The sequence below is a fragment of the Anomalospiza imberbis genome, chromosome 3, assembly GCF_031753505.1.
Source record: "Anomalospiza imberbis isolate Cuckoo-Finch-1a 21T00152 chromosome 3, ASM3175350v1, whole genome shotgun sequence".
NCBI lineage: Eukaryota > Metazoa > Chordata > Aves > Passeriformes > Viduidae > Anomalospiza > Anomalospiza imberbis.
In genome coordinates, this window is record NC_089683.1 from 65,129,098 (window position 1) to 65,142,894 (window position 13,797).

Sequence of the window (13,797 nt, forward strand, 5' to 3'; positions counted from 1 at the left end):
TGGGGAATTTTGATAAATGCTGTTATACCAGAGAATTCTTTGTCCCAACAGTTATAGCAGTCCAGATGTAAAGATAACTATTCACTTTATTGGAGATATAGTACTGCTGAATCCTGTGTCAAATACTGCTTTTGTGTGGGGCTGGTGGGACGGGCTAGATTTAATCAAACCAAAGAGAACCTTTATCTGGCCCAGTACTCCTGAAATCAGAGTAGCTAGTCAAAAGATGTAAGATTATTAATGAAAATTAAGTTTTTCAAGTGCTTTCATTTTTGATGGGCGTAATGTTGGTTTACTGACTTCAGGAGAAGCTGTGGTTAGCATTCTGGATAGGAGTCTTCTCTTCTCACATGTCCTCTTACTTCTTGTGTGTGCTTTATTCTTCCACAATCCAACACTTCAACTTGCCTCATAGACATGAGGTTTTCTTCTGGCGTATAAATGTTTAAAGAACTGTGTTAGTGAATATGGCTGAGAAACTCCATTGTTCTTCAGAAGATGTGTTCTACTTTCTTTGAAATGTTAAACTGAGGCTTAAATCAGTTTAGCACTTAGAGATAGCACATGGCCAAGGCTTTTTTGGATGTTAGAGATACAAAAAATGATCTATTGTAGTAGTTCCATCATATAACCGTGTTTTAGTCAGGGAGCAAGGCCCCTCTCAGTATATTCCAGGCAAATTTTGCATTTCATTAAAAAAGCAGGAATGGAAAGTTTCTGCAAATGGGCCTGTGGCTGTTTGCCCTTGGTCTCATTAAACGGTTACTCTGTTGGCCAAACAAAACATTTTACTGCATTTGTTTTACTCTCAAAAATATCCACCACACAAAACATGGGTCTCTCTAATACTTTCCTGGCTGCTGTTTTAATGCTGAAGGCTAGAAATTTATTCCTTATTTGCCATCTGGTGTGTTCTGGAGCAGGCACAGAACCAAACATGATGTCCATTGTTTAGTTATTCTCTGTTAATGCTATGCAAAACATGGAGATTAATGAAAAAAATGTACAATTCTGTCTGAAAAGATTTTTGGTGACTTCTAAACCCCAAAAGTGTCTTTTCAGGGAGTTGTAGATATGCGTAATTATACATAGAGTATAAAATTGTCCTTATATAGTAAATTATTCCTCACTTATTTTTTGTTTACCACCAACATAGAAAGAAGAGGAAGCCCGCCTGCGGGAAGAGGCCGAGAGGATTCGATTAGAACGTGAAAAGCATTTCCAAAGAGAAGAGCAAGAGCGCTTGGAAAGGAAGAAGGTAACTCTGTCCATGCTGAGAAACTGTTACTGGTTTTGCCTTAGCACTCTGTTTCCACCTGAGCAGTAGGAAGTAAATGATATAAATGTGCTCTCAGAAAGGCTGCAGTCCTCATTGGCCTGATGTGACAGTGAAGGGAATACTGCCAACAGTAATAAATAATTCATTTTTTTGCAATAAACAGATACAGCTGATAAATGACAAGCAGTTGTGGTTTGGGAGAAAGATATTCAAATTAATGCCAGCAAACATTATTTTACCCCTTTACATTTCATTGTAGAGGCTTGAGGAGATCATGAAGAGAACTAGGCGTGTAGAAGCTGTAGATAAGGTCAGTGCTGCTACTTAACATGTGTAAATATTGAACACATTTCTGATTTTTTCCATAGTGCCAGTCTTAATTTACAAAACTGTGCTTCCTTTGTAGAAATCCAATGACCAGCAAAATGGACATATATCAAAGGCAAATATTACTGGAGAAGCAGGTATTGTGTTTAACTGTGCCCTGAGCACAACAGGTGAATAAATACCTACTGAGCACAATGATTTAAGAAACAGTTCTGAAACTTGGCACGCTAACTGCAGTAATAAAAACTATGAGAGGAATATAAATTAAATCTTAGCAGACATTAATTATTTATCCTTTCTGTATAGGTAGTTAGCCATTACTAAATGAGTCCAGTGTTTTAGCAACTTGGTCTCCTTGGTGTTTAGCAAAAGGAATTTTCTTAAGAAGAAAATTCTTCCTTATTTTGTGATTTGGATCACAAAATAAACTGATTCTACAGTTTTTTTCTTACATTATTTCAGATGTGGTTGTTGCAGATTTTCTCCATTTTCTTAAAAGATAATTTCTTATTAGTCATTAAAACAAAGCGTTCATTGTTCTAAACATCTCCCTGTGACTTCTTTCTTCCACACCTCCTGCCTTATTCACTTGATCTGTATTTATTTTTTGTCAAAATTGAGCTACTACAAAAGCTTAGTCTAGTCATACCCACACTCTTATGCTTTCCTTCTACTCCATTCCCTGTATTTCTAGGTAATCTTCTATATAAAAAAAATATATTTTTTCTTCCGTTATTATATACTTATAATAAAGGAAGAAAAATAAAATGTAGCTTATATTCAACAATCACCAGGTGTGAATTAGCACTGTTTAAAGATACTGAAGTCAAGCTATCAAATGGCTTATCCTATTGTAGCATAGCACATTTAATGACATTAATCTTTTTCTCCTTTGTATTTGGGTTGAGTAACAGGGAAGACAGCAGCACTGACTGATGAATGACTTTTTTTCTTGATTTTTAAAGTGAACGCTAGAATTAGTACTGTCAGGAAGCCTTTTGATGCAGATCTCATTACCTGTGTTTCATATTTGTTTACATATTGTCTCAGGGGAAAAAGGTTTGTGAGCTACTAATACAGGACTCATCTGGAATGCCATCTTTGTCTTTGGGCATTGTTGAAGGTGTTATAAACCATTTAAAGAATTCCTGAAACTATAAAGGGTTCCACAACCTTTGGCTAGTGCTTTCCCTCTAGAGATAGACAAAAAGTAGTCTTCTATCAGTTTCCTAAGGCAGAGGAAGCTTTGGATCTCCATTTCCCGAGGCCTAAGGGAAGGCCTGAGTTCTTGAATGATTGAATAAAGAGAAAACTGCTCTCAGCCTCAGGGCTGCTCTGCTGTTTGACTTTGCATTATCTATATGTGCCATTGAGTTAAAGGTATATTCCGGCCACATGAATTTCCATATTGCACTTTACCAGACCTCTGACTGTCCACAAACAGTTTATTTTTAAAATTTTTTCTTAAGTCTCACTGGTTGCCAAAACCTGATGAGACATTTATGGGAATGGCCAAATCACACAATGAAAAGAATCCATCACCTTTTTGTAATTTGTTTGGCCTCTGCTTCAAAAATATGAGATTATTCCACATTTCCAAAGCAGAACAACTTTTTCTTCTGCTTTTTCCTTCTAAATGTTAAAGCAAATATGTTTTCCTGTTACTCAATTTGTGGAAGCACAGAAACCTCAATTTCTAGTATCTTCCATATAAAAACTGGCCAAAGATCAGACTAAGACATTCATTATAAAAGTCTTCAGCCCAAACATTTCGAGCACAGTGAAACAGAGCAGCTGAAGGAGGGGCTTACCAGATGATGTTTTGGGTAATGTAGATAAATGTGTCCAAGCCTATGAATACTGAATTGTCCTTGCAATTCCTGTGGCAGATGTTAGCAGGGTGGCATGCAGTTGCTTCCTCTTACTGACCTGAATATAAATACAGCAACCCTAGATACAATGCAGAAGGCTGTAGCTGTGCTTTAAAAGAAAACCACATGGCAGGCCAGAAACATATATTACGTGGTCTTGGCATGAGGGACAGGGATAATCTCATTTTATGTTGCTCTCTGCAATTTTTTTCTTGATTTCCTTTTCAGTCACTAGCATCAAGAAATACCAGTGTATGGAATTAGTAATATCCAAGTTTTGCTCTATTCCATTCTCTATTGCTACTTGAAAAGTGCCAGCATAACATTCTATTAGATACCAGCCTCTTTTGCCCACTGACTTATATGTGGGAATTGTGCATATGATTGTAAAATGTTTATTCTTGTTCACAAAGCTATGACTTTGAAATCTGGCTTTCTGACATTTACTTTGGATCTGAAACAGGGTTTGTGTGCCTAAAAAGCTGACAAAGGTGATGGGGGTGGGTAGAGGGTTGGGGAGGGGTGTGGGAACTGTATATTTTTAAAACTGTAATTTGCCTTGGCTGTGCTGGCTTTTGTAGAAGATATTTTACCCCAATCTACAGGGTAGGTGCTGCTGGTTGGTTTTATGAAAACCTGTTTTCTCTGCCCAGTCGCAGGCAGTCCTGCATCTCTCTCGGAGCCAGCAGCAGGGCCTCAGCTGCAGCATGCAGTGCCACCTCCGCACAATGGGACGCCGGCCGCCTGCGTGCACGGGGGGGTTCTGCACCAGCCCCCTGCAAACATGGACAGGTAAAACATTGCCAGGAGTCAGGGAGCCATGTTTGGAGGAGGGCTTCTAGAGGAATAAATTGTATTCAGATCCATGAGTTCATTAGCTAAATGAGAAGCAACTGTTCAATCCGCTGTGTTTCCTGGTTTTTATCTTTTCCTCTCTTAAGGAAAGAACTTTATCATATTTCAAGTAGCGGTAACTGATTTTTGCAAAATGGTAGGAAAAGTTTTTTTACAAAATAGAGCATATTCTTTGCAGTGTTTGGAACAATGTGTTTGGCAGCAATTATTACATTTATTGAAATAATGGAAAGGGAATTTTTTTCTGTTCCTTTCCCTGAATTAAGCCTCATAAAACCCACTCTGGGCTTGCACTGCTTATTTTCTTAATTCAAATAATGAATACTGTGTTTTCAGTCAAGATGTTTTGATTTCTAAACTGCTTGAAGTGCTGTTGTAGATATGTCCTTTGTGTGAGATATGGGATTAGTCACTTTGGTTATGCATTAAAAAAAAACACCTTTGTTCCTCATAAGGAGTATTTGTGGAGGCAAATATTATACATTGGGAAAACTCTGCCTCTCTGTAGCCATGAAGCAAGCCACTCAGACTTGGAGAAAATGTTGAAAAGCTTGAAACCTCAGTATTGAACTGAGTGACATCCGTTACATAAGCATGAGCTGTCAGTTATTTTAATTTTAGTGATGCAGAAAGCCAAATAATCTCGCAGTCCTTTCATGTTTTATGCAGGTAGTGCCAGAATATGCATGGAAGAACTTGAATGTGGGAAGCCATTGTGCAGTCTGTAACGGACAGTATGCTTCAGGGTGTTATTGGCACTAATTGAAGGAGGAATTTGCCCTTTCTCGATCCCTCCGTATGCCTGGGGGATCTTAGCCTGCTGTCATGCAGGATGCTCCTGCTGAGGGACGTTCTGTCAGTGACACTGAGGTGCATTGGATGAGCTGCACAGAGCTGCCTCATAATTGTCTTGGGCAGCTATTAAAATGTTAATCACTCCCAGCCTTACAAGCACCTTGATGTTTGAAATATAAAATGTGCTACACTAATGAGTGCTGTCCTGTACCATTATAATCTGCGTGGACGGAACCTCAGAATGACCACAGTGAAGAATGAATAAATGAGATTGAAGAACACTGACAAAAGTAGGAAGCACATGTGAGGTTGTGGAGGGGAAAACTGGCATGCCAGGTTGGAATGTGTCTGCCTCAGAGGTACATCCATAGTGACTGGGAAGGTGAAGACTGAAGCACTTGGCAGTGTCCCACAGATTTTTTGTCACATGGTAAAAGCCACAGGTGCCAATACCACTGCTACTGCATCTTGTGTGCTGTGGTTGTCTGGCATCCAGATACACCTGACATGGTAGCACACACAGGGGCAGTGGGTGCAGGTTGTCTCCTGAGTGAGCACCTCACTCCAGCCCTCAGCAAGATTTGTCTTTTGTCTGAAAAAGAGTTCTTCATGTTTTAAGGGCAAGAGTGCTGAGATTTCTGACCAGAAGTTAAAAAGGGGAACTTGTGTCATGTGCTTGTGTGAGTGAGAGGACAGAGTGTTGCAGAACACTACAGCAGCCTAATCCTCTTACAGATTTTTGCTTGTACTCCATTCCCTAATTCTTTGCCCAGGATAGATCTTGCCTGCTACTTCTTAGAAAAAGTTATTTCAATACAGTGGTTTATGTTGACAGTACTTTCTTTAGGGTACTTTGTAATTCCTCTGTTCTGTGCTGTTTTCTACAAACACTTGCAATGCAGTGCAAAACACCTCAGTGAGTGAAGTTCAGCTCATGTGTCTCCATCCTGGGTGCATGAAGCTGGGTCTGGGTAGGTTAGATAATTAGTTTTTAGAAATACACGGTTGGTCTGGGTGATTGCCTTCATATCTTGTCCTGGAAAAGAAAGCTTCTCATTGCTGGTTTCAGTGCTGTTAAAAATAAGCACTCAGTGGATTAAAAATAAGCACCATTTATTTAAATAATCCAGAAGTCTGGGATACATTTTGCTGTTAATTTCTGTCTATGTCTCCTCTGCAAAAATCCTCTCAATAAATGAGGTGACTGGCATTGTCCTTCAGATCAGATATAGCAGCTATGAAAATATTTTGGCATTTTTCAAAGGCCTGCAAATCTGTATTTTATTTTTTTCCTATTCAGTGTTTATTTCTGATGAATGATCAGAAGCAGATATACTGAATACTGGCCTTCTTTATTTTTTAGTCTCTTCAAATTCTAAATTCAGGCTGTGTCTACATAAGAGTTTTGGTTAAAATTTTCTATAACAGATATAATTTTCAGTAATTCTGAATTTTTTGGATGTTCCACTTCCTTTAACTAAGCTGGTTCCTCTTTTCTCAACATCCTCCAGTCTGTCTTGTTAATACTGATGTGTCCAGGTCAAAATGTGAAGCTGCAGAGATACTTCTCAGCTGCCATGGAGATGTCCTTCAGATGCTTGCAAGACTGTTATGTTTGGAAATGCATTCTCAACAACTTAGGCAACTTTTTTTTTCCTCCATTACATAAGTGTCTTGCTACATGCACACTTATGGAATATGTTAGAATGCCAAAATTATCCAGTTCTTTCTGCAATATTATAAGCCTGAAAAGGATATTTCTGGTGTTGCATTAGACACTTAAACAACATAAGAATGTAACATAAAGACAGTAAAAACAGCTGTAGCAGGTCAAAACCCCTTTCCTGTTTTTTGTGTTCTTTGTTTTAATGGCCTGTAGCACAATGTAAAGGGGAAAAAAAAAAGGTAATTACCAGGAGATCCTCTGGCCAATGAAGGGTTGCTAAGCATTGTGGTCCAAATGCAACAATAGGCTCAAGTAGTCCCTAAGCTGCTAATTACCAGAAGCTGAAGGGCATACCAATCTCCTAGGAATTTATCTAATCTCCTTTTGAACTGGTGGCCTCTAAGATGTCCACTGGAAATTAATTCCACTGTTCTATTTTCCCCTTTATTTAGTCTAAATTTGCTCCTCCAGTCCTTAGGTGGATCAAGTAGCATAGAAGCTAGAAGATTTATACCACAAAATTTAGACTATTTATAACCCTAATTTCCTTTTCTGTACCCCCTTTGTGATTGTAGACTCCTCTGTCTCAAAATACATTGTTCAAGTCTGAATGAATCTTGCTCTAACTCCATGTGTAATAGTGGCAGTGGCATGACACATAAATATAAAAGATGAAGAGTTACTTATTCACTAAGCTGATAAATTGGGTAGAAAAATTCTGTTTGCAGAAGCAACAGGCTTCTTCGTTGCTCTAATACTTGCTGAACTACTGTGCTATTTAATTTATATGAATGAGCAGTTTCTCTCTTTCCACCTCTTTCTTACCCCATTCATCAAATTTGGCATGTCATCCTAGCTGTGGTATGGCTGTTGGCAGTATATAGGGATAAAGTAAATAACAGGATACCTTATAGTGAAAAATAACCCAATGACCATACATGACAGAGCAGCTTTTAATAGTCCTAAAGCATTTCACAGATTCTGCTCCTCTTCTTACAGATGTGGGCCTCTGGCACAAAAGGGTGATGTGACTTAGGAGCTCTCTCCCAGGCAGCCAGCAGGGTTTCTGTACCTGCTCTCAAACTCAGTGCAGTGAAACATATTTTTCGCTTTGAAATTTGCCTATCCACAGATGTAAAAAAGGGGAGTGCCTTTCTGAAAAAGAACTGGTGATGGTTTAAAAAACTGGGAAGGCTTGATACGAACACCAGCATGTGATTCTGACAGGAAATCTGGGCCTTGGATAAAGCATTGCCACTTTCAAAAGAGCAGTGATTGGTTTTTGTCTCTTGGGGAATATTGTAAAACAATTTTTTAATTGTTTGTGCAAAGTTGTACAAAGAAGCCAGAAATGAAAAGATACGGTATGCCAATTACAAGCCGGTTTCTTTTTAAGATTAGTGCTCTCAGAAAATAAGCCTGTGAAACCAAGCTGCCTGTTGAGAAATGGCCTGAGGAAATTGATAGCCAAGTTTCAATCTAGGAAAATTGCATCTGTGCCTTTGTGGCTGAAACATTTCCAAACAACCTGAACAGTTGTGATGTGGTCCAAACAGGGAATAGGTACCCAGGATTGCCAGAATCTAGCTGTTTGAGGGCTTTAGGAAGAACCTGTGAAAGATGACAAGATTTTTGAGTATTCTTTGAGTACTTGCTCTTGCCTGAGGAGCTTATGGTCCCATTACTGTCATCCTGTTCACTGAAGTAGCACCTTAGTTTCTTCTCTCTGGCAGGATAGGACATGCCATGTGCAGAGTCAGAAGGATTTGACAGTGCAGCACCTAATAAAGGGGTTGCGAGGGGAAGCCCCAAGGCTGCAAGACATGAGCAAGTGTTGTCTGGGGAGAGCACGTGTAAATGCAGAGTGTCTGTGCTTGTGCTGCTCTGGACTGGGGGAGATGTGCAAGAGCTCGCTCATAAGGTATCTCTGTCACATGGCAGATGGAAAATGAAAGTACAGATTGACAGGAGGGGTTCTGGGAGCAGGCTCTTTTGGCTTGGACGTGATCAACCGGAGAAGTGTGGAGCTGGGTAGTGCCTTGGAAATGACCCCTAAGATCTTGTATGGGAGAAGGGACTGAAAGGAGCACTATATTGACGAGGGAGTTTTTTCTCTGGATAGGTGGCATATAGAAGAAGCTGCTCCAGAACTAGTGGCAGGAGGTGATCCAAGAAATAATAAAAATAACAGTGTTCTTATCCAAGAGCAATTACATTGATTTGCAGTAAGAAGAAGGGTACAACAAAGGTTATGAGATCAGAAAAAGATGTTAGGGGCTGTAAATTGCATTATGTGGGTGGTTCCAGGTAGTGGTGGTGCTGCAGAGGTTTCCTTACTGATTCCCATTGCAGTTGCTTCCTTACTGATTCCCATTGCAGTTGCTTCTCAGACTGCAGTGTCCACCCTGTAGTTCTGGCTGTCATGTTGCCAAAGGTAAATACTATCCCATGGGTTTGAGGGAAGGAATTCCAAGTACTTGGCTGCAAAACCAGTTCTTCCTACTGTGGTAGAAGCATAGTTTTGTTTTCACTGGCTAAAAGAATGCTTGGGATTGATGCAGACTTCTCTTCCATTTGTACTATTGCTTTGAGGATGACAAAATTTCTGTTCTAGATAAGGTACGTAAGGAAAAATTGCTATGTTTCTCTTTCAGCAATCTCAATCCAGAGGAAAATGCAAATGAAAATGGAATGTCTGTGCAGAATGATAATTGTGAAGAGATCATGAACCTGCCTATTGGTTCTAAACCATCCCGGCTGGATGCTATGAACAATGATGGAAGCAGCAGTCCCGGAATTCCTTTGAATCCAATTCTAGCCTTTGAAGATAAGGGGACTCTTTTGCCTCAGGTAGATAGTGTTCAAACACATCAAACAGCAGGTAGGTTTGCTGTGGTTCACTAACATTCGTAATTTGTTGTAATTGACAGAGGTCTGAGAGCTTGCAATTAATATAAGCTGATTCATGTAAGCATTTCTAAACTCTATTTTTTTAATTTAAATTCTGTTTAAATTTTAAACAAATTTAAATTACTTGGGGACAGGAGCACATCTCTTTGTAAAGCTATGCATGCCAGACACATACAGATGCAGTGCAATGGTGGTGAGACCTTACAGTTTCCTGAATGAGGGCTTCTCATATATGTTTTACTTAATGCCATTTGAAGTTGCTTGGAAAGGCTAGCCCTGTGCTTTCAAGCAGAAGTGATAGGTGACAGCTGCTGTTCTAACCTTATGATCAGCAATTGGGTTCCAGTTCTGCAAGTGCAGTGCTTGACATGCACATGCAGAAGGGGAGTAACTACTTTTTAAAAACTACTTTTTGAAATTTTGGATGTGCTTTCCTCATCAAGTTCTTGCAGGCATCGAGGGATGGTTTTCAGGACACTGAATTTTTCTGAATTATATCATAGCTTTTCAAGAATGCTAGGTAAACAAATACTGATTTAGAAAATTAAATTGGATAGCACTGTATTTTTCTCTGGCCTAAAAATGTAAGGAAAATCATCTCACATGAAAATAATTGCATAAACATGTAACATTTTGAAGAAAGAATTGCCACTCTGACCTGTCATGTTTGCCTTCTGTTTTAGAAGTGATCTGATTGTTTCTTCTGAAGAACCAAAGGTGACATGAGCATCTCTGCAGTCAGTGGAGTTTCTTCCGTGCTATGAAGGAGTGTATTATTTTTCTCTCCAGTTTTTTAAAGATTTCTTGACTATCTTTTTTGGAAGGACTTTAGTAAAACCAGCAGAAGAAATGAGGGGAATAGACTTGGATCACCATTCTAATAGCTTTCATCACTAGAAAAATCATGCTTCACGTGCGTTACTTAATATGGCTATTTCCAACAAGCTTTTTTTTTTGTTAGTAAATAAATATTTCTGCATTCCTTAAGACACAAGACACTGGAATCTGAAAGTAACGGGCTGATTTGGGTGGTGGGACTGATTCTTTTTTATTTTTAAAAAAAGGTGGGTGTTGGTTTAAAAGGCATAATTGTAAAATTGGCAAAGAATCTTTTACACTTTATGGTTCTAATACTTGAAAAATAAATGCCTCATTGCTCTACAAGTAGAGTTAACGGGGTGTTTTATTTAAACCTGTTGGTTTAAATGTTATTGCAGAGAACTCTAATTATGGGGGCAAACTATAGGCTTCTGTATCAGGTTCTTGTAAATGTAATTCCTACAGGGACATTCTGTAAATTGAGACGTCACTATGATCTTCTCACATTTTCTCTAAAAACACAAAACAAGAAAGGTTTTAAAATGTGAAAATTTGAAAGCGCTATTTTTTCATGGACAAGAGGATAACCTATTGTTCTCCTAGATTATGTATTTATGAATTTTGCTCAGTACAGAAATAAATAATTTGATTGAATAAATTAGACAAATGTGGTAAAAAAGATACTGCAAACTTGATTTTTTTAGTTACATCCACATTCACAATACTTTAAAAGATGTGTATGCATATGTGCACACACGTGTGCACACACTTACAAGGAAATACCTTGTTCTGAGTCCTGTAAATTGCTGCTGTTCCCAATGATGGAAGACTTTTCCTTTGCCTTATCAGACTTTTGAAGACTGTGTGAAACTTGGGATATTTGATTTTTGGATGATGATGCAGGTTCAGGGATTTTTGGGGTTTGCTCGTTTCAGAGCAAATGGAAAATAGTCATTGTTTCTGCTTTTTTATGTAGTGTATGGTTTTTATAAAGCAGTGCAGTTTGAGTGATAAGAGGAACGATGCAGGTTGCTTTCTCCTTAGTTTGATGCTGATTTCTACTGTCATTCATTGTTCCATCCCACACTTTTGGTTGCTGTTGTGCAGAACTTAAAATCTTGCACGTTTTTGTGCTTTGCTAAATAATGCTGTCGGAGGCAGAGCTCGCTCTGGGTCTTTGCGTTTGCAGCATCGCAGAAGGCTTGAGGCATTGCTCTCTGAATCAGTGAGAAGATCCTTGGGTAGGGGAAATGGAGGTTCATGGGCTCTCAGCTCCTGCTAACAGAGAATTTACCATTAAGATTCCTGCACTTGCCTTTAGTGAGCACTGAGCGAGGCCTCTAGGAAGCTGTACAGAAAGTCTGTGCTAGCAGAAGAAATCCTCTGAGACAAAAGCCGAAGAATTTTTGAAGAAATTTCTGCTGCTGCCATGTGTTCATCTTATGCAGGAGATGGGATAAAAGCAATGGAACTAAAATGAAAGAGACTTCATCTGCCAGAATACTTATGGAAGGGAAAAACAGCCATTCAGTCAGTGCTTTCAATAGTAACTTGTGACATGGTAAAACGAATTGAGTTCCTTTCTTGCTTTCTTTAGTTTTCCATGTACATAGCCACAATATTTTGAAGTGTCCAAAATATGTAGTTTTTCTTTAAAACTATATACAGCATGTAAGTACCAAATAAAACTTGTTTGAAATATTTATTTCTACTTATATTTTCATTTTCTTGTATAATTGAAGCAAGAGTCAGTCTCTGATGGAAAACTCTTCTTGCTACTTATGGTCTGCTTAAAATTTTGCTTCAGGTTTTCTCTTAATTTCTTTACTAAAAATCAGTACGGAGTCACTTGCAACAAGAAAGAGAGCAATGAAATAGGCAGTTACATTCAGCTTCAGTTTTAAGTCTTAGTATTCATTTAGGATCAGGTTTAAATTGTGTTGATCTTGAGCTATTTAGGATTGGTTATAAATTATGCTAGTCTGTTTTTTGGGAGACTTCAGCACACTTGCTTCACTCTTTGTGGAAAAATGGGCCGGCTTTATTTCGCACATTTACTTTGTTTTTTGCTTTGATATTTTTTTTTTAGCAGGACTGGATTAAAAACAGTTTGTCATTACAATCAATCCAGATTTGATTCCAATGAGAGCAAGAATTTCCTGTTTCAGGGGCCTGACATACAAAATAAAACCAAGAGAATTGAGAGTAGAACTAGGTGTATGAAATTTTTAAAAAGGATTTAATATTGAATTTTTAAATCTTTTGGTTAAGCCTCTTTTAATGCAAGGAAAACAGTTTCTTTTCTGTTGAGTGTTGTTTTTGACAATAAAATATGGTATGGGAGGAAGGCCAGCTCCCCTGCCTGCTGTTGCAACTGGTTGTGTTGTTTGTACCATGAGGGGCAAGGTGAAACTACTCTGTGAGGTAGAAGTAGCAGGTGCAGACAGCTGTTCTGAGGGTTGGGAACAGCAGCCTTCCCCAGCAGAGAGCTGTGTGCTCTGGGAAGGCTCAGCTCTGTGCTCCCGTCTCCACAGCACATCATTTCTCACAGGAATGATGCTCTGTGAGTATTTCGGTACATCACAACTGCTGCATTGCTCACCATTAGCTCTGTTTGCTTCATGTCTTTTATCTCCTCATTCCTGATGAAGAATCTTTTGTTATTTGCTTTCTTGCTAAGACCTTTAAATAATGCTTGAGATTAAATACCTAAGAATACAGATACAGGGCACATTCTAATATCATGAATTAATACTGCACTGCTTCTTTTTGGAAACTGATCTAAAATCACCCATGGAGGTGGTTTGCAGTTTGAAACTTTTTTGTTCCCAAGTGTGTCATTCAGCCAGTCCTCTATTTTAGAAAGTCCCCCTGCCCAAAGCTGAGTACTTGGTTTGTCACATGAGATTTCAAAATGGGATTCCTGTCATGGATGAATATTGAAAATGCCATATTGCTTTATCCAAAGTTTCTGTCTACCCTGCACTTTCATAGGCCTTTTTACTGCATTGGGTGTGATTTTGGTTGGTTTTGGGTTTTTTGTTTGTTTGTTTTTGCTTTGGGTTTTTTTTTTTTTTTTATCAAGGGGGGTGGGGGGGCATTGTGTTGTTCTGTTTTTTTTCCCCAAACAGTACCATTGGAAAGAACTTGCAGATATTAAAAGAAATCATTATCAAAAATGTGTCCCTCAAGCACCAAAATTAGGCTCAGAGATTTAAGCCACATTAAAATGGAACATTGAGCTCTTGACTGACAGAATAACATTTTAAACAATT

At 38.7% G+C, this 13,797-nt stretch overlaps 1 protein-coding gene across 9 annotated transcripts in view; it reads left to right on the forward strand.

Moving 5' to 3' along the window:
• Nucleotides 1–12,227, forward strand: part of MAP7 (microtubule associated protein 7) — a 99,394-nt gene extending 87,167 nt beyond the window's left edge. For all 9 annotated transcript variants that reach the window (XM_068184854.1, XM_068184852.1, XM_068184853.1 and 6 more), the window contains 6 exons: nt 1,157–1,258; nt 1,539–1,589; nt 1,686–1,743; nt 4,131–4,269; nt 9,448–9,674; nt 10,387–12,227. In XM_068184854.1, the coding sequence (XP_068040955.1) occupies nt 1,157–1,258; nt 1,539–1,589; nt 1,686–1,743; nt 4,131–4,269; nt 9,448–9,674; nt 10,387–10,397 (588 nt within the window). In that variant the 3' untranslated portion in view covers nt 10,398–12,227. The remainder of the gene's footprint in view (nt 1–1,156; nt 1,259–1,538; nt 1,590–1,685; nt 1,744–4,130; nt 4,270–9,447; nt 9,675–10,386) is intronic.
• The last annotated feature ends 1,570 nt before the right edge of the window (nt 12,228–13,797 follow it).